A 26,592-nucleotide genomic window follows, 5' to 3' on the forward strand; every position below is an offset into this window, starting at 1 on the left:
TAGTGCCGCACTCCTCCCCCCCAACTCGTCGTTCTCACGGATCAAGACTATCCTGGCAAGATCCCGTTTTGAAATAAACTGGTTGCCCTCAGTCCGCACGTCAAAGGATGGCGCGCCAACGAGTCGAGTGAAGATCTTCTCGCTCCATCTCAGATAGCTTCCCCCCCCACCACCATCACCACCACCACCTTCTCCACCAACTCGCACAGGGAAGGAGTTGTGCTGTACTCTTTGTTTTTTTTCGGTAAAGTCACGTAGGTAAAACAACACAAGCCTCCGTCTTCAACTTGATATGGTAATTTTGCTGTGACGGTGCCACCTGAAGACGGAAGCTTGTGTTGCCTCCGAAACGTCGTGATAAAATTTTTTTTTACCTACGTGACTTTACCGAAAAAAAAAACAAAGAGTATGGACCGTTGCAGTCACGAAAACTTCAAATCTAGAATGAGTTGTGCTGTCCCCCACAACTGTGAGTTGGGTGAAATTGTACCCACTGGCATTGGCCATCGCCGAGCGAGGCGCAACGAGTCACCGCGTGCGGTGCGGGGGCAGCTCCCCACTGGGTGGGGTGGGAGAGCGCCACGATCCGAGATATTTTCCTTCGTCAGTGCATACCGTGTCAAACCCATACGGGTTTACTCCGTGTTCTTGTACAGGGAAATGTCGTTTTCAGTTCCATATGGCGTACAGCCGTTTCAAAACAATACGTCTATTTGTTTGTGTTTCTCCCTCGTGATGGGACTTTGTAGGATGAACGTTGAGATTTTTAAGGGGCAGAGTGACCAATAAGGTCTGAATTGGTCTGTTATCACGTAGGGCACTGACAAGGGGTTAACAGGTTTGTCAGTGGTGATTTTTGTTTTTATTTTATTTTATTTTCATTAATTTTGATGTTTTACCTACGTGACTTTACCGAAAAAACCTAAGAATATGATTCCTTGCAGTCACGAAAGCTTCAAATCTAGAATTGTCAGTGGTTCTCAATCCTCTTGTTTTGGCTACTTTACCCCTCGTTTCAACCGAGTAATCCCCCCCCCCCCTGCCTAACCCAACATGGTTCTGTATTGTTCCAGGTTACCATATGGATTTTAATGTTATCGTAGGTGTTTTATATTGGCAGATTCATACGACATGATTATTCACCAATGGTTCTCACGGATGATTTAATTTCACACATTTATAAACCACCTCGAGTACCCGCTGGGACATTGCCAGGGGTCTACGTACCCCCCCCTCCACCACCCCCCCCGTTGAGAACCACTGCTCAACGTGATAGAGCATAATATGAACGCACGTTCATTCATTCATTGTTAACATCTCATAACATACGTCTCATCAGTGGGTACAGTAATAGTCACGACTCAAATCAAACACCTTGCCCCATCTCTCTCTGTTTGTCTCTTCCATGTAACGTGAAGTCATGGAATTGGAATATGTGAGGAATGAACTTGTTTGCTTTCAGGCCATACCTTGATGAGCGAGCCTTAAGCCCAAATGCCTAGCTACGTTTGCACTGCTAATTCAGTTAAGAAACTTTAAACAGTGGTGACATCGGCAATTAAAAGCAAAATAGACTTTAAATAACAACGCTGTTATTCGAGGTGCCTATGAGCTGTGTTTTTTCAGCATTGTGTGCTGTTGATGCTGTATGTCTGATCCTTACAACGATCAGTGATATATTTGGTAATATAATTTTATTCGAATGCCAAAATATTGATTTTCAAATCGACGGCGATTAAGTTTTAAACGCTTAGCATGTTTAACTGTTTAACGACAGACTTAATGATTCGTTCCTCAGGTCAGCCTGTCTCTGACAGGTTGACATGATTTAGAACATCATCATATCTTGATTAGATTAATTGAGTTCTAAGCTACGGATTATTATTTTCTGAATTGTTCTGTGCTTAGTGATGTTTGTGCGTTTTCAGGTGATGGACAAATGCATTGAGTGTGCTGCATGTGGTGCTGTGAGGTCGTGGTTTAGCTTTAGGCTGTTGGTGTCGTGTTTGAGGCCAAACTACTGTCATGTGCAGACAATGTGCGTACTATGCCCTATCAACAACAACAACAAACCTACACACGCCGTGTACCTTAAACTTCGTTGTTTTGCTATTTTTTTAGTTTTTGTGTTTTCAAATACAGTATGTCGTCAACAATTGCTGTGATATTGTAGGTACTGCAGTTAACAATCTGCTAGTTTTTTGTAAACAGTATGCATAAACTGAACTCAGTTTGTAATTGTATGAGAGAATCTTTTTTTAAAAATTATCATGACTGAATCGGTTTTTTTAAATGGTAAATTATATCAAAGTGAATGGAATATGTACAAGATTTAAGCTATTGGTGTTTCTGAATGTTTGAAGAAAAGATTAAATAAACATGAATTGCTTGTCATGAAGTGCAATAGTTTAATGTTGTTTTTGTTATTTATTTTGGTGTTGCATGATACCAGTTGGTCTAATTGAACTCACGTGGTTATAGTTTAATCGTGAAATGTCTTTATAGATTCTACACACACATCACTGTTATAAACAACAAATAACCAGCTGGTTCATTGAAGGATAACCCCTGCAGCCACTATACAATCTGCATAATACCGTGGTAAGAATAACTATTTCAACTTGTAACGTGCAGAGTATTCCCCAACTCTCGAATGGAGAGAATGACTCGGAGTCATGCTTTCATCATCGCCACCCCACGCCTCCGATGAGCGCAGTTGGCTACGTAGCGGTGCAAAAGAAGTCCAACATTCGTGCATCACAGCCATGGTCGTTCCACTGCTGGATGACGGCCTCACCGAGCCGCCGCCACCCCTCGAGGTCTCCGCGATGCAACGATCCGGCCAGCACCTCCGCACGAGCCGATCCCATTGCTCCACCCCTGTGGTGGACATCCTCGCCATTGAACCACCGTGGACTTTGAGAGGACGCGCTTTGAGAAAGCGGGTCGGTCGGCAACGCCAAAAACATCCATTAGCGTCGTGCGGAGAATGTAAATGACATTTACTTCTTTACTTTCATGCGTATTTTGGTTATGCGGAAGGACGTATACATGGAGACATTTAATCTGCAACGTTTGCTTCATTGATTGAAGGAGTCACGTTAGAGTAGCGTTACAAAGTGACATTCTTGCGTGTGGCGAGTATCACATCCACGACGCCGGAATTGTTCCGTTATAGCCGGCGTCGTTGATAGCGCCAGAGTGGAGATTTTTCTTCAACACTCCAGCTTCGTGTGGGACATACATCACCAATGTGACTGGCACATAATGTGCAAGCTTTGTCCTTGGGGAAAGTGCTGGAATACAGCACGAGATTAATCCCTAGCACAGGACCGACCTGCCTGGAGAAGAAAAGTACAGGACGGTGCAGTCCTCTGTGAGAGTAGGAGAAGCTCCTGTGCTATCTTGAAGAGGCAGCAGCGCAAATCTACCAAGGAAGGACGTGTGGCTGCACCTCAGAGCTCTACATCCTCCCTGACCTGTCCAGTGTGCCACAGAGAATTCCGGGCTCGGATTAGCGTCTTCAGCCACCTGCGCACTCATCAAAACCCAACAAAATGACAAACGTGCCATGGTCATCATCAACTTTGATGGACGAACAAGAAGAAGAAGAAGAATCGTAAGACACTCCGCTTTAAACTTTCTTCCGAGCTCTATGGACTATTGAGGAAGCCTTTAAAGGAAGCGCATCGTAATCATCCGGTGAGTGAATGCCTCACCCGAGCGAGCCCCCAGCACACACACCTGATCTTAATGAAACTTAGCACGTAGATTTACCATTGGACGCATGCGTTACAACCCCACTTTCCAAAGATCCACGCGAATAATATGGCAGTAGAAGCTGTGCAAAGGTAAAAGGCAGTTCCTCGTTCTGTGAAATGTACACAGTCTCTCAACAGCACGTGTTGACAAGGAATGGAGTCGTCTTGTTACCCAGGAACGTGGTCCCGGGTAACGGTGCTGCGAGGTGGCGCAGAGCGGTGGTTGATGTCCGCTCATCGGAGAGGACACCACGCCTGTTAACTACCTCGCCTGGGTTCGATCGCAAACCGCCCCGACGCGTGTATATTTGGAGTTTGCGTGTCTCCTCGTGGACACGTGGATTTTTTTCCTGGTGCGTCGGTGTTTGTCTCCAAATTTTTTAATGAACGTGCGTTTAAGAGTATTTTGCTGCTGTAAATTTCTACATGCTAAACCACTTTACTGGGCTAACATTTGTGGCCATGTCGATTATGAAAAAGGCCTGCATAGCTCAGTGAGGCCTTACCCAGCAAGTAAAAATAAGTTTAGTTTATAGAGGATCACAGGTGACTGCTAAATGCAAAGTTAAAGTCAAAATTTGATCGAATTGTACATTGTCTGTGTTGTTGTTATCCCCATTGGTTTGAGAAGTTTATTATTCCATAGATTGTTTTTAAATCTCGCATTCAGAGCTTATGCAATAGACAGGCAGTCGTGTGAATTAGTCGCGGGACATAACCACGGCGCTTGTGCCAGGCTAGGTGTACCTTGAGGTTTTGTGAGATGTGGAAGGCTTGCTGCTGGCGGGAGGTCATGTGACAGACCCAAGTGCCGTGGGTTGACTGCCAGATGACTGGCAGATGCACCACCGGTGCTCCCCACTGCCACCTCGCTGCGTGTTATCCGTGCGCCGCTCCGCTCGTTTTGAGCGTCCTTCCTCAGCCCTTCTTTGTTGCTGGAGGGCGACTGCCTCCAAATGCCGAGTAGCCTCCTTCACAAACCTCCTAAAAATATAACCCACGCCGACACAGAAGAGACACAAAAAAATCGGCGTGAAAAACAGCACGCCAATTACCACGCCACCACAAACAGCACGAATTAGCCTATTAGCGTGCAGTCTGACCTGCTTGGAAGGCACTCATGGTATTAAAATTAAACGCATACCAAGTAGTATACTGATGGGCGTGCTGTTATTACAGAACGCCCATTAGTACGTGTAAAATACGTTCAATGTACAATGTGTACATTCGGCTGTTGGTGAAAAGGTTTGTCGGAGGGATCCCCTTTATTTCGTGGTCAGATTTTTTTTTTATATTGAGTAACTCGTGTAGATTACACACCAATTTGGAACAATCGTAGAGCGAGCAGGTGCATCATCCTATGCCAGAGAAACAACCAGTTCTAAGTATTATAACACATTTCGTCTGGTAGAGTAAAGAGACATTCTCATGTCCACGTGGCTCATCTGTTGAGCCGCAGATAGTAGCAGCAGCAGGGCCTGGAGAGTTGGGCTCTCATCTGAACCTCAACCTGACCGTGGCTGATGACATCACTTCTGTCAGCACCAGGGCAAAAAACACGTTCCTTCGGAGTGGGCAGGTAGGAACTTGGTTGGACAGCGCATTCGTGCACGACAGAAAGCTCGCGGTCACGTGACGCACTTCAACCAATCCGGGAGCGTACTACATGTTTGGGAGGGGCTATGCACGACAGACAAATAATCCCTGGTGGGCAGTGTGGAACTGTTGTTCCTACCTGGACAAGGCATTTTTACTCCACGTCGCTCTGAGCCCACCCTACTTCTGAGATCCCTTCAAGTGACCTGTTTTTTTTATCTGCGCACTATGGAAGGCACTCCAAACAACATTTCGGACAATGGGGTTTGCTGCAGTCATAGGGTGAGCAGGGCGAGGGCCGAGGTTTATTGGCAGGGATGACGCGAGACCACAGACTGCCTTCGTTGCCTTTGTCCACTTTTGATTAGCACGGTTGGTTACGTACGGTGCGAGAGAAGTTCAACATACATGTCGGACCTGTTTGATTTACGGAATACAGTTTTAGCACCTAAACGGACACACACACTTCTCAGATATTCAACTTGCGAAGGTTAAATGGAAATAACTGCTACCACAAATTCTCCATATGGGCCGATGATATGTCGATTAACTCTTAGTACTTGCCTGGTATTCAAAGTCTATTGCTCAACACGAGCATCGTTGGCTAGAAAGTTGCCCTGATGCTGACGCCTTCGTTGCAGCTGTTCCACCCCGGTTGTAAGTATTGGCACGATTTGTACCGTTGTCACCCTGTTACGACTTCTTTCTGCAATACATTTCGCTCGTCTTTACACGCGGCGGACACGAAAAATTGCTGCTGCTTCTTCCGATGTGCAGTTGTGCAAGGGCAGCCGTCGTCTTCGATCACATGATACATCTGCCATACACCAGCAAAGTCTGGAGAGAACTAAATAGTCTGTTCTCCGATAACGCGTGTTGTTTTCACAACGCCAATTGGATATAATGCGATGATAAATGTAGGAGGGATCACATTTTTGTTATAACGCGGATGCGAATTGTACATAATGTGATCGAGTGAACTTAGCGACGTCGCGCGAGGAGGAATCAGCGGTTGTGCGGCTGCCTCGGCGTAGCATCGCACAAGGCAGTGGGATGCTGCTGGATGCTTCTAGATGCTACCCACGTGCCTCAGTCTACGTTCAGCCTGCGTACGCATCTCACCGTGTTATCGCGGACTGTGCTTTACCCTATATTGCATATTATTGATAATAACGCGATTTTTCCGTAACCTCGTGTTCTTCAGGGACGTGACAACCGCTGCATTATAGGAGAAGAGACTGTACTTGAGTCGCACCCCACTCATTGTACTTTCATTTGCTTACCAATATCTTACCAATATAGGTTACTTGATCATTGAGCCTGTGTATTGGAGGACTCTGAGGTTATCACCGAGCACCAAGGCACCAGTACGCAATTTTCACGCCAAGTGTGTTTCGGATGAAGCTGCCTGGGTATAACACAGTCTGGTAGTTTGTTGAAGAAAATTGTAAAATTGGTAACCGTTGGTTTTTGCTCGTAAGTGGCAAAATTGCGACTTCAAGTGACAATATTAAATGCACCCACACACTTTAAATTCTAATAAACAAGCAGCAAGCTGACAATGAAGTACAGCATCAATGTGGTAACAATATCATATTCGGGTCATATGAAGAATATTCCTGTCAACAAAGTTTATTTTTCCTGAGGTTCATGTTAAGGTATTTTAAGGACAAGATAGCAAATGTGACTTCCATCAGTGAAGCGACGCAAGGTGAAAGCGAACATTAAAATTGCAGTTGTGACCAACACCCAACCTGCCATTTGATATCCTCCCGATTAGATGCACGGGCCACACCTATGAAATTGGCCCAATTATGCAGCAGTTTGCACTACCCAACCGTGAAAAGATTATATTGTGCACAAAACAAAATCTCGCATCACTTTGCTGTCCGGACAGAAGAAGAATAGAAAAAAACCGCCAATATATATTTTTTTTACTCTACAAAGTGACCGTACCGAGAATAATTCGACTCGTGTAATCGAATTATCTAAACCAATAAAGCTAGGTTGTGTATCGTAAAATTCGCTTTCCGAACAGTCACGAGTGTGTCAAAACACCCCAACGTAAATAAATCCCAGGTGAGATTTACAACAACAGCAACATCGTCGGCTAGCCAAGCGGTTCGATCCGCGCCAAAAAGAAAAATCTGCGACTGCGTAGAAGCCAGGAGGAGGAGGAGCAGGAAAGAGGAGCAGGGAAGGAAGGAAGGAGGCATGAGGAGCCAGACGCGCCTCCTCTGCATGCTGTGCCTCACGCTCGCCTTCTTCGTCGTGGAGGTGGTGGTGAGCCGCGTGAGCGAGTCGCTCGCCATGCTCTCCGACTCGCTGCACATGCTCTCGGACGTGATCGCCCTCGGCGTGGCGCTGCTCGCCGTGCGCCTGGCCGGCCGCACGCGTCCCACGCGCCGCAACTCGTTTGGCTGGGCGCGCGCCGAGGTGGCGGGGGCCCTCGTCAACTCGGTCTTCCTCGTGGCGCTCTGCGTCACCATCGTCCTGGAGGCCCTCGGACGGTTCGCGGCGCCGCGGACCGTCGAGCGGCCCCTGCTCGTGGTCGTCGTCGGCGCCGTGGGCCTCCTCGTCAACCTGGTGGGGCTGTGCCTCTTCCAGGGCCACGGGCACAGCCACGGGGAGGCCGCTGCGGAGGGCGGCCCCCGCTCCGTGCGTGGCGGTGCGTAAGAACGGTAACGCCGTGGCCAGCAGCAGCAGCGGTGCCCGCACGCAGAGACAGAATGGCTATTATAGAGGGTGCTTCGAAAATATGCTAACACTTACATGGGACTATCGTTTTTAATGGAAAAAGAATGGATGACACTCTGTAACATGATAACAAATGTAATGTTAATAGCTTCAAAAAGTCAAAGGGTATCCACTTGTTGCTATCATTGTCAACGCATGCCTGGAATCTTCTCCAGGTGGTCTCCAGAGCCCAGAGGCACATTTCTCGTGGTATTGTTGCAAATTATCTGAAGTGTTAAAAAAATTTTGAAGTACCCTGTATGAGAAGAATTGGCTTATTTATTTTATATAAATTAGCAGCTTGTTTCAATTGGCTCACTGAGTTTAAGATCATTACTGTCCGTGGGGTAAATGGTTAGCGAAGCTGGATTTAACAATCCACAGGTCTGCCGATTTGATTTCCCAGCGCGGAATTTTAAATACCGCAAAATGGGAATATTTCGTAAGCAGTCGCTCAGGTCCCAAACCAGCAGTACTGTTCTACATTTGGTAACCCTACAGTCGAGCGTCTGGTCGCGTGTGATGGGACAAAGTGTGGGTTACTCGGACTTCTTACAAGTTGTCTGAACAGCGTGGAAGAGTAGGTGAAGTTCCCCTGGAGATTTGTCTCTTGAGAGGCTCCCTCGAGTTGAAGCCGTCTTGAAGTCGTTTTGCCTTGAGTTGGTCATTTCAAGGCTACCCCTTAATCTTTGGCAGCAGATTGTTGTATGATTATAGAACCGATGATTTTTGGAATTTACTGTAGAATTATTCAGTGTAAAAAAACGTGCGTGCTTCTGATCCTGAATCATGGTCGATCTCTCAGTCAATCCAAATATTTATTCTAGATTTGAAGCTGCCCACTTCAGCAATTGTTTCTTGCTGTGGTTGTCCCACCTGATGACGGACGCTTGTGTTGCGCCCGAAACGTCGTGATTTATTATTTTATTTCTATTATAATTTCTATCATTGTATTATTTATTTTTATTATTTATTTTTATTTTTACCTACGTGACTTTACCCAAAAAAACTAAGAGTATTAATCCAAATATTAACAAACGGTAATATAAAAGAACACCTCCAAATCACTGACAATGCTGCAGCCTTATGGAAGTTAAGAAATGGCCACAAGAAAACAGACTATATGAACACAACGCATTAGTAATTTGACACGTAGGTTTTCCCGACCAATACGACTCATAATTGAGTTTTGGTTCAGATCGCGTGAGTAAGCCAAACTATGTTTTATTTTATCAGGCAAGGCCCACTGAGCTATACAGCTCTTTTTCAGAAGCGACCTGGCCACAAGTGATAGCCCAATGAAGTGGCTTGTCACGTAGAAATGTATAGCAGCCAAATAGTCGATCAACGCATGTCTCTAAATGTAGAGGGTAAAACCGGGGGACCTGGAGAAAAATCCACGCGACCACAGGTAGAACATGAAAACTCCAAATATACAGCAGCAGGCGTCAGGGTTGATATCGAACCCATGACCTCCTGCATACCAGGCGAGGTAGTTAACATCTCGCCACCGTGGCTCCCACAATTGGGTACGACATGTCACTGGTAGTTACAAGCAGCATTCGTCAGGCAATTGCCAGAACTGTGAGAATGCACGACAGTCTTCACACGTGCTGTGGAAAACCTTGTCGGATATTCACGTTAAAATCCGGTACAATCCTATTTCAATCATGTTGTTATTTGCCGAGAACAAATCCGGTGTACTGGCACCGTAACTGCAACTGTCAACACACATACACAGTGACGTTACATATCACGGTACCTTTTTTGCCAGTATCAAAGTATGAAAAATAAGAACAGCTTTTACCCTTTCTGGCAATAAAACAGGTGCTAAGATGTTCAAACTCCAAATAGATCCCTTTTGCAAAGAATCAAGTCTGCATTAACCACACAGGGTACTTGTGACGAACGTGAAAACAAACTTTGGTTATATTTGCATTGTCTTTGAAACTGTTTGGCCTACACGAGAGGCATCAGCCTTCTTTATGGCCGTGTCTCACCAGTGGCAGACCAGAGAACAACGCCAGAAGGCGAACAGCACACGGACAATGCCACACGCATCAGAGCATTTATAGGTCGGCGTGAGCGGCTGTGTCATGGCATTGCAGGTGACCACGTGTTATTCGGTGACGCTGCTGCATTGGCAGTTGTCCACGAGCACATTTAACGAACAACAACAAATAACCGCAACACACTCCTCAACAACACTGCCTTATAAGAAAACAAATATAGTTGGTAACGTGGTCCTTAGGTGCACATACGTTTTTTTTCTGTTAAGACAGTTTTTTGTTAATTTTTGACAGGTAATCACGCGAATTAGCCGAAAATGTACACATTTTCCCATATTTAATTGCTTTATTTCAGCATAAAATCCGCCACTTTAAAAAATTACAATCCTCTCAGAGGCAGTATTATTACTTTTAAGAGAACACGTGATGACATACGCACAATAATGTATCTCACGTAACTATAATTAAAAGTGAAACGTGACATTTTAATTGGATGAGTGATATTTTTTACATTTACCATATCACTTTGAAATGTTACATAATACATATATTTAAAATGTGAACGTCAAATGTGTCATATATTTGAAGAAAACATGAGGCACAGGCTGCCTGACGGCACGAATTGAAACCACAATGCCGCCGTGTTAGCGCGTGCTGTGCTATGAACTATATTTCAGCTATATTGTTCACCTGATGACGATTGCTTGTGTTTTTATATCTATGTGGCTTTACCGAAAGACCCAAAGAATCTGTGCTATGAACTTCAGCGAACCGATTTCTCTTCCCGCCCATGGCCCAACATCGGTGATGAATACCCGAGCCGCTTCGAGGGGCCTCGCCTCCATCGACTCGGCCTGAAACGCGAGTGCCCCATGTGGTGCGCAATCGGCAATTGGGAGACTAAGGTGGCCGGGCGTGGGTGCTGGCTGGCCCACTTGCGCGCGCGCAGTCGTCTGCCTTCCGTAGGTGTCCAACAACGGCGCCTTGCCCCAACAGTCTGTGTGTAGGCCAGGGAGTCGGCAACCGAAACCGAGACGGTTTTTTTTGTACGAATTCGGTAAAAAAAAACAACTCGATATTTCAAGAGCCTGCGATGATGAATATGAGACGGCACTGGTCCTTGGTAAAGGACGTCACGAGGAAGCGGTGCTCGGAGAGCCGCCGCGTGCGGATCCGGAGCCGCCAGGGTTGCATTTGGTTCTAGATTTGAAGCTTTCGTGACTGCAAGTATTCATATTCTTAGGTTTTTTCGGTAAAGTCACGTAGGTATAAAATTAAAATTAATAAAAAATAAAAAATAAAATAAAAAATCACGTTTCGGAGGCAACATAAGCTTCCGTCTTCAGGTGGAACCGTCACAGCACGCTTGCTGTATCAAGTAAATGAGAGATTCCAAGAGATACTACCCCGTATATATACTGGTTGAGGGGGGGGGGGATGGGCCAGGAACGGCCCACTTTTTATTATTATGGTAAGGTGTGGCTTGAGACTACGGCTAGTCTATTTCATTTGGTGTTCAAGCTTCGGCAGGCATTGATGTCCTTATGCAATTTGTGCTGATATACTTTATTTACTTACATTTTTATTTCGCAACTCGCTTAACTCTGCACTCCTATCGGTGTTTGTATCGTTTGTTGTTGCAACTTTCTAGCCGCCACCCCCTACTGGACATCTGTGAATCAGAGCGTTGTAGCTCATCGGAGTCTTCCAGTCTAAATAAAGATTCCGATTCTGTCAAAGGTTTACCGACCCCCCTGGTGGTGTAGGTTATACAAGGGGGTCCTTTGTGCACATCTCAGGGCAATGCACCAGGTGCCCGCCCCAGCTCCTCTCGGATGAGAGCGCCAGTCGAGCCGCAGTGCGGGGTGCCACCAGAGCAGCGATGCACCACTCAGGAGACTGCCCCTGGGTGGGGAGCCAAAGAGACATTCAGTGGTGGAGGGCCCACCCCAGCCACCCCAGCCACCCCCAGCGCCAGCCCTGGCACGCAGGGGCCATTCAGAATAAACTCCGCATGAGCCGCAGGAATGCGGTAAGAACATGGCGCAGTGCGTGGTGAACCCACAAATTGGGCATTACCTCTGCTGGCAAGAGTCCTGACACACGCACACATGCATGCATATGCGTATGCATGCATACATCCGTTATGCAGTGTAACCTTGAGTTTACCTGGCAATGAAAGACTGTGTCAGTGTGCCGCTGCTTTCATTGGTGCTGAAGGGCCTTTAAAGAAAAATAACTCTGACATTTAAACAACGCCACATAGAGTATGCACCATAATTGTAATGCCCTTGTCAGTTTTTATTGGGTTTTCACCGTCAGTTGACTCATTTCTAACCCTGGCTCCCGCACACACCCCTGGAATCAAGAACGCAGCCATCACCTGGTAAGGGTCGTGGGCTGGCGACAGCGTGGGCGTGGTTGTTTGTTGGATTGCTTGGGAAGGTTCAAAGGTCGTGTTCTAGCATTCAAGAGAAACGCGTGGCCAGTTGTTCAGTTGTGGCGGACCAGGACAGAGAGGCTTTTATGAAACACAGCAACGCAGGAATGATGCCCATCAATGGCGGAGCCAGGATTTTCAGGTAGGAGGGGCAACCCCTCCAGCAATTAAAAATGATAGTTCTTAGTAAGGACTTGTCCCTTGCTTTTTATTCCAAGCGTGTGCGGCGATGGCGCAGCCATCGATCGAGGGTCGAATTCGAACCGCGTTGTGTTATCGCCATCGCGCTCGCTGAAGGTGTTTGCCTTCAGGGAAGTCGTGTACTGTGTACGCAACTGCGAACAATTATGTAAGTCACTTATAACTGCTTTGCCGTTACTTATTGCCAATTATGGACTCAGACTATAGTCCTATCATCTCATAGAGTCCCTGGTACGTAATAATAAGCTACACAGTGGCATGCAACAAACATGAAATTTGGCATGTGGGTAGCTTCCCGACTGTCCACAATGCAAAAAGTAGAAAATTTTACTTTTTTATTATGGGGGGGGGGCACAATAATGGATATATTTTGCACGGCAAGTGAGCAGTGACGTCACATCTGTGATGTCACCCGCATGCGGCAACGTCACGCAGTGTGCCTGCTGACGTCACGCATCCCCCTCACCCTCCGCGTAGGCCGTGTATTAATCCAAGACAATAATCCCAGGCGAAGCCGGGTAGTAAAGCTAGTTACTAATAAACCCCAATGATCCGATCGAAATTAGGGATTTCGATCGGATCATTGGGGGGGCATATGCCCCCCCCCTGGCTCCGCCAGTGATGCCCGTGCTGCCATTGTTGGCAGACTGAACTCGTTATCCAGAGCTCGTCAGTTTGTCTTCCTCGGCGTGGCAGTGGAAATAATGGTGCAATTGTTTCTTAAATCTCCTGCATCTATAATAGAGGGTTTTTTGGGTTAGGTCGCATAAATATAAATGTGTCATTAAACCCGCCACCACCCGACAGCCAATTCGTAAGGTTTGTCACGTAAACAGAACATGGCAATTCGTTACTAGTACAGCACACCGGTTGTGTGTTGGAGGGTAAATCCACAACATTTACAATTTGAGTAACGACGTTTCGCCAGTAATGACAACTAGCTTCATCAGGCTTCAGCCAGATTTGTGGAGAAATCCTCATTTCGTTCTTGAATAGAGGGATAAATGTGATGATGTCACTTGTGAGCTCCTCGGGTGCGACGGCCTGCTGGATCTGTCGACACAGCAGTGTAAATGGGTTCATTACAGTTAGTCGATCGGCAGGTTAAAGTGTGAGTACACTCACCGCTTCCAGTACCCTCTCTATGGGGGGCTCTATAGCGGTTGCCTCAAGTGGAGACCCTTCAGCCAGAAGTAGAACAAAGTGAGCAAGCGCAGGCCTGCACCTTTGCCTGTTACGGCAACGACTGCGGTGGGTACGTGCCACGCTGCATGGTGCAGCAGTGTCAGAGTAAGCGTCTGCATGTCGCCCAGGCCCAGGTGCGGGAACGGATGGCGACCACGCGGGACCACCGTCTGTTGAGATGGAGGACCTTGCCAGGATCCGGCCGTCGTGCGGCTCAGGAGGGTGCGCGGCAGCGGAGGCGATGGAGGAGGAGGCGATGGAGGAGGAGGAGGAGGAGGGGGAAGAGGCGGTGGAGGCGACGGGCTCGCAGATGAACATGCACGGCGTGTTCCTGCACGTGCTCGGCGACGCGCTGGGCTCCGTGGCGGTGGTGGTCAACGCCCTCGTCTACTCCCACTTCGAGGGCTCGTGCGTGTCGGAGGAGGCTCGCGATGACGGCGAGGGGCCCGCGCGCCGCCGCCGCCACCACCGCCGCTGCTGGGTCCACTACCTGGACCCGAGCCTGTGCCTGCTGATCGTGGCCATCCTCCTGAGCACGGCGGTGCCGCTGCTGCGCGACTCGGCGCTCATACTCATGCAGGCGGCGCCGGGGCACGTGGACCTGCGGCGGTTGCGCGAGGGCCTGGCGCGTCTCGACGGCGTCGTCGCCGTGCAGGACATGCGCGTGTGGCAGCTGGCGGGCAGCCGCCTGGTGGGCACGGCCCGCGTGGCCTGCGCGGAGCCCGCCGACGGCCGCAGCGTCGTCCGCGGGGTCCGTAGGTACTTCCGTCAGGCCGGCATCGGACACGCGACCGTTCAGACGGAGTTTGTCGGCCACGACCACCCGCTGGCTGTGGCCCGCCGATGCAGTTAGAGACACGAGCTGTTTGTGTTTGGTCCCAAGCGTGGGGGGGGAGGGGGTGGTGAGGAAGAATGCTCAAGCGCCACCTCTATAACTACTTAATTTAAAGCCTAATTCTCAAAGTTGAACAATTGCAACGCTCATTAATTGGCCGACGATAAACTAAACTCTAAACTGAGGTGAGTTTTCACATGTGGAAATGTACAACAGTGGTCAAATGCTCTAAACCCATGTTTCTAAATGTTGAGGGGAAAACGAGAGGACCCAGAGAAAATTCCACATGACCGCAGGGAGAGAGACGTGCAAACTCCAATTATACAGCCATCAGGGTCACGATCGACCCCACGACCTCCTGCCTATCAGGCGAGGGAGTTAACATCTCGCCACTTAATATATAGGGGATCGCAGAGCTTGCGCAATTGTTGACGCCGGCTCAACGCTTGGCCGCTGCCTTCCCACTCGTCAGCGGCCTGTCATCCTCGTGCCTCTGAGTAATTCGGTCTCAGAGTCGAGTGAAAGAATACTGCATAGCGGCGGGTTTACAAGTTGACATTTGTCTATAACTACAGCAGCCTTCTCCAGATTGCAATGCACTTTCGCTTCCCCCCCCCGCTGTAATGTAACACAAAGGTGTGGGGTGCATCTTGCTTTCTGGAGTGTCTTATGATCAGGAGAATATGGCATGTGAAATGAGTATAGTATCAATTGCAAACATGATGCCTTGAATAAAGGTGTCAGTTTTGTACCAGTTAAAAGGGTAAAAACCTACCATTATATAGTATCAATGTTAAGCACGATGATTCATAAATATGAAGCAACGTCATTTTTGCTCCAGTTTTATCTTGACTTAAAGCTTTCGTGACTGCAGGAATTCATCTTCTCTGGGTCTTTCGGTAAAGTCACGTAGATAGGTTCAAAGAAAATAACAAAAAACTACGACGTTTCGATCACAACACAAGCGGTCGTCATCAGGAAAAGGGGTTTAGCTTCTAAAGGAAAACTGTTTATAAAAGTTTAAATGGGCGTACCCCAAATGTCAGCAGCATGGGCGGGGCAGCTAATGTTAATGTAAGTGGTGGCCAATTAAAGGGGTGCCAGGTCAAAATTAGCATGTTAATGTAAGATCGGTGAGTGGCCTCCACGGCGAGCGAGCTGAGGTGGCTATGTTAATGTGAGAGATTAGCATGTTAATGTGAGAGATTAGCATGTTAATGAGATCGCATAGCCACCGCCACGTCGAGGTACGGCGCGCGAAGGTAGCTGTGTTGGTGTGAGAAATGTAACCTGTTAATGTCAAATCGGAGAGCCGAAAATATCAACTAACAGGTTGGGAACATCACAGCCAGTTATGACTTAAACTGGTTGATAACGTCCTTCCAATGATTGCTAAGTTTGTACCCATCTTCTCGGTTGAAATTGTGTCTGTGTCTGTTTTTATGGATGACTTCATGAACGAATCTTTGTTGATAGCCATTGGGTTTGCAAAGTACCTTCGTCTTAGAGAAAGCAATATCGTGTGAGCTCACCACATTAAAACATTGATCAGCCACGGCCGAGGTATTGGTCCTACCGTGTTTCAGATCTGCCTTGTGTTCACGAACACGGTCCGAGACATGTAATTTAATTTCCCCAATGTAACTACTGCCGCAGACACAGCTTAGTATGTAAAATTCGTGATCTGATGCCATCTGTGAAGGATGTGATCCCTGACATACAATACCCCGGCGTCTACAAACTAAGCACTCAAGTATAAAAACAAAGTGGCATCGTAGAACACGGAGTTACTATCGTTTATACGTTATTTGAAAAATTGTGGGTAAATAAATGCACATATGGCAATTGGAAGGTGATTAATGCGTTATAAATTTTACAAAATAGAGTCCATTATTAATTTTTTTCAATTTCATGTTGTTTAACGTTTTCAGTGTAAATGCTTAAAACGCACAAAATGTCTGCACTGCAGCTTCCGATTTAGCATTACGTTTTGGCGTGGCCATTTTTTATTAATGTTTTGGTAAACATTACTATAATGGTTGATTCAGAAGGAAAAAATGTATGCATGTATGATTAGTACTGTATTATTTGCCTTACGTGCAGTCCTTGGATTACAAACCTAATTCGTTCCTGAGACCCGTTCGTAAGTAAAATGGTTTGTAAGTCGCAACACTTGCTGTAATGTACTGTATTTAAATGCGATATGGTCATCGTTACGATTAAGTGTTATGGTTCAACAAAAATGTTGTACATTTGCATGTAACACTATAAAAAAAACGTATCGTAAATAAACATAAAATAAAGTAACATGAATAGATACTTTTATTTTCACTTGTCTTGAATCATGATGCGAGCTTGTAGTCGGAAAGTGGGCAATACGTTGCCAAAATTGCACACACACACGACACACACACACAAATACACACACACGGGAGCACGCACACACACAAAGACACACAACAACAACCACCATTCGCCACTAAGTGGCGGTGACATCACCACGACGCTTGTGCCAGGCTATGTGCACCTTGAGGCCACGTGAAGTGTCGAACACCCGCTGCCAGGAGGTCACGGGGCAGACCCAGGTGCCACAGGTCGACTGACTGAGATGAAATTTCAATTTAAAGCTTTCGTGACTGCGGGGATTCATCTTCTTGGTTCTTTCTACGTGACTTTACGAAAGAACCAAGAAGATGACTGAGATGACTGAGATGACTGGCTGATGTACCACCTGTACTCCCTACTGTGCCAACTTGCTGTGCTTTAGCCAACCCGGCACTCCGCTCGTTGTTGTGAGCGTCGATTTTCCGCCCTCTGTTGTTGTTGGAGGGCGACTTCCTCCAACTGCCCAGTAGCGTCCTTCACGAGCCTCCTCCACAGAGGCCGATCTTGACACCGCTGGTACCAGTCATCGGCAAGTCCACTCAGCTCCACATCCTCCTGTACCACATCACTCCATCTCTTCTCTAGCCCGTGCTGCGCCCGTTTAGCCCCCTCGATCCGGCCGAACAAAGCTGTTTGGGCATGCAGTGATTGGGCATGCGGGCTACATGGCCCAGCCAACCCAGCCTTGCCTGCCGGAGGAGCTCACCGATGGGAATTTGTCCAGATCTTTCGAGGATTTGTGAGCTCCTCACACAATCCAGCCTGGTTAAGCCCAGCCTGAAAGTTTATAACCGGCGCAGATGTCCATTAGAGGGGTCCACGTTTCACAAGCGTAGAGAAGGGAGGGCATGACTGTGGTAGAGATGACCCAGAGCTTCGTGTGGAGCTACAAACCAGGTAGCTTCCACCAACATTGCACAGCCGATGAAAAGATAATGCCGCCCGACTGATTCAGAGCGAGACCTCTGCCGTCAAACCGGAGCTCCCCACACTCACGCTTCCACATACAAAGAGAAGATCCCCCGTATAGCCTTAAAAGACTGTAGGGGCAAGTACTGTTAGCGAGCGCTTGTGAAGGTCAGAATGGTACACGAGGGGGTGGTTGGCCAGCACCACGCCCGACCGCCTTTGTCTTCCCAGTGGCGATGTTTACACACCGCACCAGGTACTCATTTGAGGCCGAGTCGACCTAGGGGAGACCCAGGACCGGTTCAGATAATCGTCACTTTTGTTGTAGGCCGTGAGTGGGAATCGATCCCGGGTCGCTGGGTTCATAGCGCAGCGCGCGAACCGCTACACTACCGCTCCCCACGCACTCACACGTCACACACATGTGCGCGCACAAACACGCAAACACTCACTCTCAGCGCAAAGCCAACTCATTTACATCTCGCCAAGAATCGTTCCTTTGAACAAATTAGTTCCACAGTTCAGTTTGCATTTTAAGTCAATGTATTTTTAAATATATTTCATGGAAGCCGGATCGTAAGTACATGCGTTCGTAAGTCAGGTGTTCGTAAGTGGATGACTGCCTGTATTCATTTATTAATTTAATTACAGGCAGACCTCGTTTAGCGTGACCTTGAGGAACTCTGATTAGTTATAGCGCTCTTTGTCCTGGTGAAACTTTTTTAGGGGAAAATAAATAAATACGGAGCGCTGACGAACGAGGCCAAGGAAACGTAGCCGCCCCCATCATTCGCTCAGCCAACGAGAGCCACGTACACCGAGCCAACCAAAATCCACCTCCCCACCATTCAATTGTCACGATTCGTGGTTTACCCAAGTGAAAACTCACGAGACCAGGATAGAGTCTCGGGCTCCACTTAAAAGAATCCCCATCACAGAATTGTGGACTGAGGACATCACGTAGACCCAGATTGGGAGTGCATGAGCTCAACCGTCGTCTCTTACTGCTGCCTTGTATGAGTACAGTATTGAAATTATTAACTTACATTTTATAGTGGAGACTTATACATGACACAGCATGTGATACTGTATTGTAACAGAGCGAGTAACGCTGAAACTAACATTGCTCCCAGTACCATGAACCCGTTGATGCAGTAAAATTATTTTTTTTATACAATAACCGATCTTATAATAATAGGGTTTTCCCCCTTTTTTCTGGCAGCAAAACTGAAACCTTTTTACAAGGGTTCATGTCTGCATTAACCATAATACCTGCAGTCAAATGCAAACAAAAACACACTATGATATATATGCATTGTACTTGAAACTGATTGTGGACCAAACTGATTGTGGACCAATCAGTTTCAAGGACAATGCATATATTATCATAGTGTGTTTTTTGTTTGCATTTGACTGCAGGTATTGTGGTTAATGCACACATGAATCCTTGTAAAAAGGTTTCAGTTTTATTGCCAGAAAAAAGGGGAAAACCCCTATTATTATATTTTGGTACTGGCAAAGGAGGTCCAATGAAATAACCCATCTTGTACGAACAGTTTTAGCTTTTTTTATTGTATGTAACCATGCTGATAATCATTGCAATAAATGACGAAGTCATTAAAAGTATTGATTTGAAGGTTTCGTGACTGCAGGAATCAATACTCTTTGGTTCTTTCAGTAACGTCACGTAGGTAGAAAAATCCAATAAATCACGACGTTTCGATCGCAACACAAGTGGTCGTCCTCAGGCGTAAAAAAATATATAATCCAGCAGTGGAACTGCTGAACCAGCGAGAGAGCTGTTACAATCAGTCTATATATGTGGCGATGGGCAAGCAAGCGGGGTCTGAGCTGGAAAGGAATTCCATACCCGGACGCAAGCACGTCAGTTGTGTTAATGGGGGAGATTTAGGGAGAGAGGGATAAGGGAGGGAGATTAGCATGAAATGAACTTCCGTCGCCGCATAAGAGTATCATGCCCGCATATGCGCACAACAGCAGTGTTAATGGGAGATTAGCACCATGAGAGATTAGCACCATGCAAAACAATCGTGCAACACAGCTGGCGAATGGAGCCGGCGAGGAAATCACCCCCAAGTGAGGAGCTCGAATCTGGCTCCAATTCCAAGTGGCTCACGTGGCGGAGCCTAAACAGACTGAAGAGAGTGAGTTTCGGCAAGATGCAACACCCTCGTGAAATCACGAGCTTCTACACAACAACCGACCAATGTGTGCTTGTCAGGAAACGCAAACCACGTGGATCGTCTCCTGAGATGCCCTGCAGCAACTACGATGCTGGCTCCTCAAGACGTGGCACTGCCAACAGCAGACGCGGTGGGCCTGTGTGGAAAGACCCGTACAGGTTTGGCAGGAGACACGGCGTGGAAGAGCGTGCAATGTGCAATGATCACATTGCACTTGAATGCAATCTGGCCCCATGTACAAAGGTGGGGCATGTTATCTCTTCGGCTATTTGATCATGCACGCATATGAATCCACTTGACTTTGATACGATAACAATTTTTTTATTTAAAGCTTTCGTGACTGCAGGGATTCATATTCTTGATTCTTTCGGTAACGTCACGTAGAAGGGAAACAATAAAATAATAAACAATAAAATAATACAATTAATGTATTGTTTCCCTTCTACGTGACTTTACCGAAAGAACTAAGAATACGATAACTGAAGGCAAGAGCACATACTTTACAATCTTCCTACTTGCTAAAAAAAAATGCTTTTCGTGTACGACGACACACTCACCGAACCGGTTGGAGAAGCGCTTTGTGTGATAATACCTCTTTAGAGCTTCAGCTGGTGATGAAGCTCACTAGCCAATTGGTAAGTAAACATTTCCTCCCCCCCCTTGCCATATGATAAATTGCCACGATTTCGGTTGTGATTTGTCTGAAGAATAAACGAGCCCTGTTTGGGAGAGAGGGATTGCCGCTGTGTTGGATTTAGAACCTCTTGTGGCTGCGAAGTTTAAATAAGCGAACCACCACACGTACAATAAAATGATCCATTCTCACGCTCATTGAACGCACGTATTGTGAGCATAACCAGCATTTCGTGCCTCCTAGCCAATGTACGTACAGTGCTTGTAACATTTCACATGTAAGTGGAACATCTGTTTCAATTAAACTAACTTCGCAGATGTATTGACAATGATGACAAGACATTGATGAAAATGCAAATTTATTCCGGTGCAAGTCAGAGTTACAAAGACAGTCGATACACAGCTGGTCATTTCCCCTTGGTGTCATTTTAATTTCCATTAAAATTAACCTTTTCTTTAACCAGCTGTCAATTAATGGAACAAACTTTTAAAATACGAGTTATGAACGGTGATTTTTACTTGATGAGGCTCGTCCAACACCATGGGAATGTCGAATTTTCACAATTGTCTCAGTGCCACCAATGCAGATGAATGAGCATAGCTCATTGTGAGCTCAATGTGTTGAACTTCTTTCGCATCGTACGTAGCCAACCGTGCTAATTGGAGGTGTGGGGAATAGTGACTGGGCTGAGACCATAAACTCACCCAGGAGGTTTTGGGTTCGATCCAGAGCCCGAAGCCTGTATATTTGGAGTCTCTCTCTTTCCGTGGTCGCATGGATTTTTCTCTGGGTCCTCCAGTTTTTTCGTCCACGTTTAGAAACGTGCGTCTAGTCTTGCGATACATTTCCACGTGATAAGCCACTTCGTTGAGCTATCATTTGTGGCCTGGACGCTTCTAAAAAAAAATCTGTATAGCTCAGTGGGCCTGACCTGGTAAAATGAAAATAGTTTACAGTTTCGCTTCACTTGAAACCCAGTGTAATCACATGCAGTTGAAATCTGGATTTGAACCCAGATCCCAATGGTGACAGCCAAGTGAGAATCCCTCTCTCTCCCCAGCCACCTAATCTTATTTACACTTTTCATTGGAATGTATGATGAAAAATATTTTGTAAGTGCTTCAAAAGTTTGGATGTGCAGAACATAAATCTATTGTGGAGTATTTTTTTCTCGGAGAGAGACCTGCGACCATAGAATGGTCAATCACCCAATTCCGTTGTGCCAGAGAGTTTATAATCTTGGCATTAAGGCACTGATAAGGCTCGCGATTGTCTAAATATAGCAAACAATGTAACATCCTCTTCATGGAAGATGGCATTCTTTGATGATATTCTGCATGTCTGGTGGAGGTGGGATGTTAATTTACACGCCTCGTTTGATACTTATATGAGTAAAATGTACTCTCAACAGGTTGAATGCAATATTGTATTGAAGTCATGAGTTATTTTGATAAATGGCCGACAATCTTTAATGATAGCCTATGGGGGAGATGCATAAACTGGAGCCTTGCACTATTTTACTGCAATGTTGCAATGAACTACCGTACAAAAACGTGGTCTTCAAATAAAATAAAAACTGCTAAAATGATGTAAGAACAGAAAAACCTGACAGAGATTTAGCAATGAAAATATTTTTAAAACCTTGCACTCAAAATAAACGAAAACCACATACTGTGGAACACCTTATGAACGCACCTAAACAGACCCCAAGGGTCACGTGACCTCTCCTTAACCGCACGTGCGTGATCGTTTTTTTCTCATGCAAACTCGACCTTTGAAGAGTAATAATTGTTCTGTGCCAGTAAAACCCTTTTCAACTGGCTCGTGTACACAGCCTCTATTCTGCTGTCAATTCACGCAGGCTTCTGTTTGTCGACAAAAGGTTGTTGTTTTTATCCCGTAAGTGATCAAAACAACTGAAGCTTACAGCAAACGATTGCGAATGTTAATACAGCATGTACTATTTTGGGAATTAACTAACTTTCATCTGAAAATGTTCAAAACATTATTTCACAGATGTGTGGCCTTTTCTTCGGCCAGCCCAGCATCCTTCGCCATAGTATAGAAGATGCCCCTCTTCTTCAGGAGAGCAGCCGGCGAATCAAACTCGGCGAGACATCCGCCGTCGAGCACCATGACTCTGAAAGCGACACAAAGAGTGAAATAATTACAATGTTTATGTTTCGTCAAAAACGAGCCCCGCAAATTCCCCCCTGGCCATGCCCACATCAGCACCTGTGCCAGTAACAAATGGCCACCGGTCCTTCCCAGCCAGTCGACAATCTCGAGGGTTGTTAGTGCCTTGTGTGAATTGCCAGCAAAAGTGGCCATTAGCCATGCGTTCTTGCGAAAAGAGCGGCTGGAAATGGTGTCTACCTGCAAAGGTGGGAATAGCATCCAATTTAAGCCAATTCTAGATTTGAAGCTTTCGTGACTGCAAGGATTCATACTCTTAGGTTTTTTCGGTAAAGTCACGTAGGTAAGAATAAATAATAAAAATAATAGAAATAATACTTGATACAGTAAATCTAGCTGTGACGGTCCCACCCACCTGATGACGGAGACTTGTGTTGCCTCCGAAACGTCGTGATTTATCACTTTATTTCTATTATTATTTCTATTATTTTTATTATTTATTCTTACCTACGTAACTTTACCAAAAAAACCTAAGAGTACAATTTAAGCCAATTGCCAATCCACTGCTGGATGAAGGCCTCCCCAATATTTAAACATCAGCAAAAGGTTTGGTATCAAAGGGGAAAACCGTGCCAAAAGCAAGCTGCAGTGAGGAAGAAGTTGTAATGCATTATTTTTCAAAACATTACACGATTGACAATATGTAGGCATTCTCAGACTGTCATGTATCATGTACAATACTGTATACGTAGGCCTCTGTGAGAAAGCATTACATGAAGAGGACATTGAGATGGAGATCAAATGCACATGATACTGTGATTACACAGGCTGCCAGGCCAATCAGTGACTGAGCCTGTAATACAACACGAAGATTTTATTAAATAACAAAAATATAGAACAGCTGCCTACGCAGCATATTTCTACCTGCAATTAACTCTCATGCGGTGTTTTAATTATCAAATTGCACACGTTATGATTAAGATTGCGACCTTAACTAGGCCAAACTTGGGTAGTTGTGCAAACTGACGACTGCCTAGGTTGTAGGAATTAAGCAACCTGGACAAACATTGTTATTATGACATGTGTTGAGTTTTCTTCTTTTTTAAAATCTTAATACTGCCAAAAAGGTTCCATACATAAGACAATGTCTGGTCTGGGTTTTGCCCCCTGAGTAATAGCATTACCCAGGAATATTAGCCAGCTAATGCCGCCCCCTTGATCCGACGATCGTCCCCCGTCCCTTGCTCGGCATGCAAGGGCATCTCCCGCTCCCGAGGGCCCATGTTCTGGCGAGACCCAAGAGGTCGCGACCCCAAATGCGGTGCTGTGCACGACGGGGTGCCGGCTGCACGTGGGCTCACCGCGTGTAGTCGATGACGGTGTTGAGGCGGTGCGCGATGGTGAGCACGGTGCGGTTCTGGCACTCGCGCCGGATCGTCGCTTGGATGAGGTCGTCCGTCTCCAGGTCCACGGCCGCCGTGGCCTCGTCCAGGATGAGGATGCGGCTCTTGCGGAGCAGCGCGCGCGCCAGGCACACGAGCTGCCTCTGCCCAACGCTGCGGGAGAGCGCACGGGAAGTAGCAACGGCGTGTCCGCCCATCACCCAACGGAGGTGCAATCCCTACCGCAGTGTACGCTCGACAACACGAGGAGGGATGTACATTCGTCGAATCGATGCCAGCGCACTGATACACCGGTGTAGCAAACGCGGTTACTTGATGCACAAATGCAAATTTAAAAAACGCTGCAGCAGTGTGCGGCGACTGGTCACGCAGAACAGACAAAGGCACATTTGACAACTCGACGCTTCATTCCTATATAAGGAGGTATCAAAGCGATTTGCTCTGCGACTCCTGGTGCTATTAACTGGCTCATTTACCGCCTCAATGTAATATTACAATTGTTGCTCTACATCGACATCAGCCATATGAAGATTGATACTATCATCCAACACGATTGCGTATGTTTTGCCGATTGCATTGTTTGAACAGCCCTTCCCTTGCCATGATAAAATGTGGTTTAGGTTTCCACTGAAAGCCTGTCTGTTTAGATTTCAAGACATCTCCCTCTGTCATGCTTATTGACATACAATATACTCTACGCATTGCCCTATACATGAAATGGTTACATGTACACACCGAATGAATTTTCTCTTTCGCGAGATTCCAAAAAAGCACCAAAAAAAACCTACCTGAGATTCTCCCCTCCCTCAGAGATGGGGTGATCAAGGCCTGCTTCCAAGGACCGCACGTGAGCCTTCAGGTGTGCCATCTCCAGAGCGCTCCACAGCTCCTCGTCACTGTGGTGCCCAAACGGGTCCAGGTTCATGCGCAGAGGCCCTGAAAAGAGCACGGGGTCCTGGGTGGGGTCGGGTCAGAAAGAGAAGGAAGAAGACGCGGTTTGGTGAGAATAACAAAAGATGTCATCAACCAAGCCAAACTCTAGCTGCCTTATAATTGTACAGCCATAGTAGTTTTTTTAGCTTTTCACACACTGCTTGCCTGCAACCCACCGGCGTGCATAACAAAAGGCGGCGTAATCCTTGCTCTCTTATCTACTTACGCCATCTACATCACAAGGCCTCGGCTGCAGCTCCAGGTGTAGCCGCAGTTGCAGCACTGGTCGTGACCTCACCAGCTTATACCCCCCCACCCCCACGGCGCACCCTGGCTCCTCCCCCCTCCCCTTAACCAGTATATAACAGGACCCTGCGGGGTGGGCTGGTAGGAACGAATAACCAAAGAATATAAACATAATGTATTATTACACTTGTTAAGCCAGGAAAGCCCCACTGAGTCAAAAGGTTTTTGTAGGGTCCTGCCAAGTGTTTGCAGTAGGGGGCGATGTTGATACACGGACGGACGGACGGACGAACGATATAATCTATTGGTGGTCTGGTCCACTTCGTTCCTACCAGTATAAGGCCGTGTCTCTTAGAACTCTCTTCACTTGATACAGTCATTTTGCTGTGACGGTTCCACCTGAAGACGGAGGCTTGTGTTGCCTCCGAAACGTCGTGATTTTATTTATGTTTTCTTCTTTCAACCTATGCGACTTTACCGGAAAAAAACTAAGAGTAACAAAATAACAATTTGTGCATGTCTACCTCGCCTGCTATGCAGGAGGTCGTGGGTTCGTTCCCGACCCTGATACCTGCTGCTGTATATTTGGAGTTTTTATCTTCTCCCTGTCGTCGCGTGGATTTTTCTCCCAGTCCACTGGTTTTTCCCTCCACGTTTATAAACATGCTTTTAGATTATTGGGCTGCTATACGTTTCCACTACATAGCTCAGTGGGACTTACCTGGTAAAATAAAAATTGTTTAGTTTAGTAAACAAGAGAGCCCTTTCAGGGGGATATTTGGCCTACTCTTCCACACTGGTCCAAAGTCTTGCAAATCGTTGGATTCCCCCCCCCCCCCACTTTACCGCACCACACGCGATCTGATGGTCCACCAACTCTGGTGTACCCATTTCTATTATTTGGTGGACATGGGGATTTAAGAAAATTGCCCGAGTGTGTGTGTGCTGTGGGGAGCGGTAGTGTAATGGTCAATATTAT

General features: G+C 46.5%; 3 protein-coding genes across 3 annotated transcripts in view; 2 read left to right on the forward strand and 1 right to left on the reverse strand.

Moving 5' to 3' along the window:
- Nucleotides 1–14,148, forward strand: part of SHTN1 (shootin 1) — a 65,512-nt gene extending 51,364 nt beyond the window's left edge. Inside the window, exon 16 of the mRNA XM_078868011.1 lies at nucleotides 14,063–14,148. The gene's annotated coding sequence lies outside the window, so the exon portion shown is untranslated. The remainder of the gene's footprint in view (nucleotides 1–14,062) is intronic.
- On the forward strand, nucleotides 7,572–15,579 carry LOC144941656 (proton-coupled zinc antiporter SLC30A1-like). Its single transcript, XM_078868014.1, has 2 exons — nucleotides 7,572–8,019; nucleotides 14,039–15,579. The coding sequence occupies exons 1-2, from the start codon at nucleotides 7,572–7,574 to the stop codon at nucleotides 14,779–14,781; spliced, it is 1,191 nt and encodes a 396-aa protein (XP_078724140.1). The 3' UTR covers nucleotides 14,782–15,579.
- Nucleotides 15,580–22,868: 7,289 nt separating this feature from the next.
- The window catches only part of LOC144941860 (ATP-binding cassette sub-family C member 2-like), a 54,222-nt gene continuing 50,498 nt past the window's right edge, over nucleotides 22,869–26,592 (reverse strand). The window contains exons 30-32 of the mRNA XM_078868351.1: nucleotides 25,223–25,389; nucleotides 24,393–24,587; nucleotides 22,869–23,035 (exon numbers count right to left, since the gene is read on the reverse strand). Coding sequence (XP_078724477.1) covers nucleotides 22,906–23,035; nucleotides 24,393–24,587; nucleotides 25,223–25,389 — 492 coding nt within the window. The 3' untranslated portion in view covers nucleotides 22,869–22,905. The remainder of the gene's footprint in view (nucleotides 23,036–24,392; nucleotides 24,588–25,222; nucleotides 25,390–26,592) is intronic.

Source organism: Lampetra fluviatilis, chromosome 25, assembly GCF_964198595.1.
Source record: "Lampetra fluviatilis chromosome 25, kcLamFluv1.1, whole genome shotgun sequence".
Lineage (NCBI taxonomy): Eukaryota > Metazoa > Chordata > Hyperoartia > Petromyzontiformes > Petromyzontidae > Lampetra > Lampetra fluviatilis.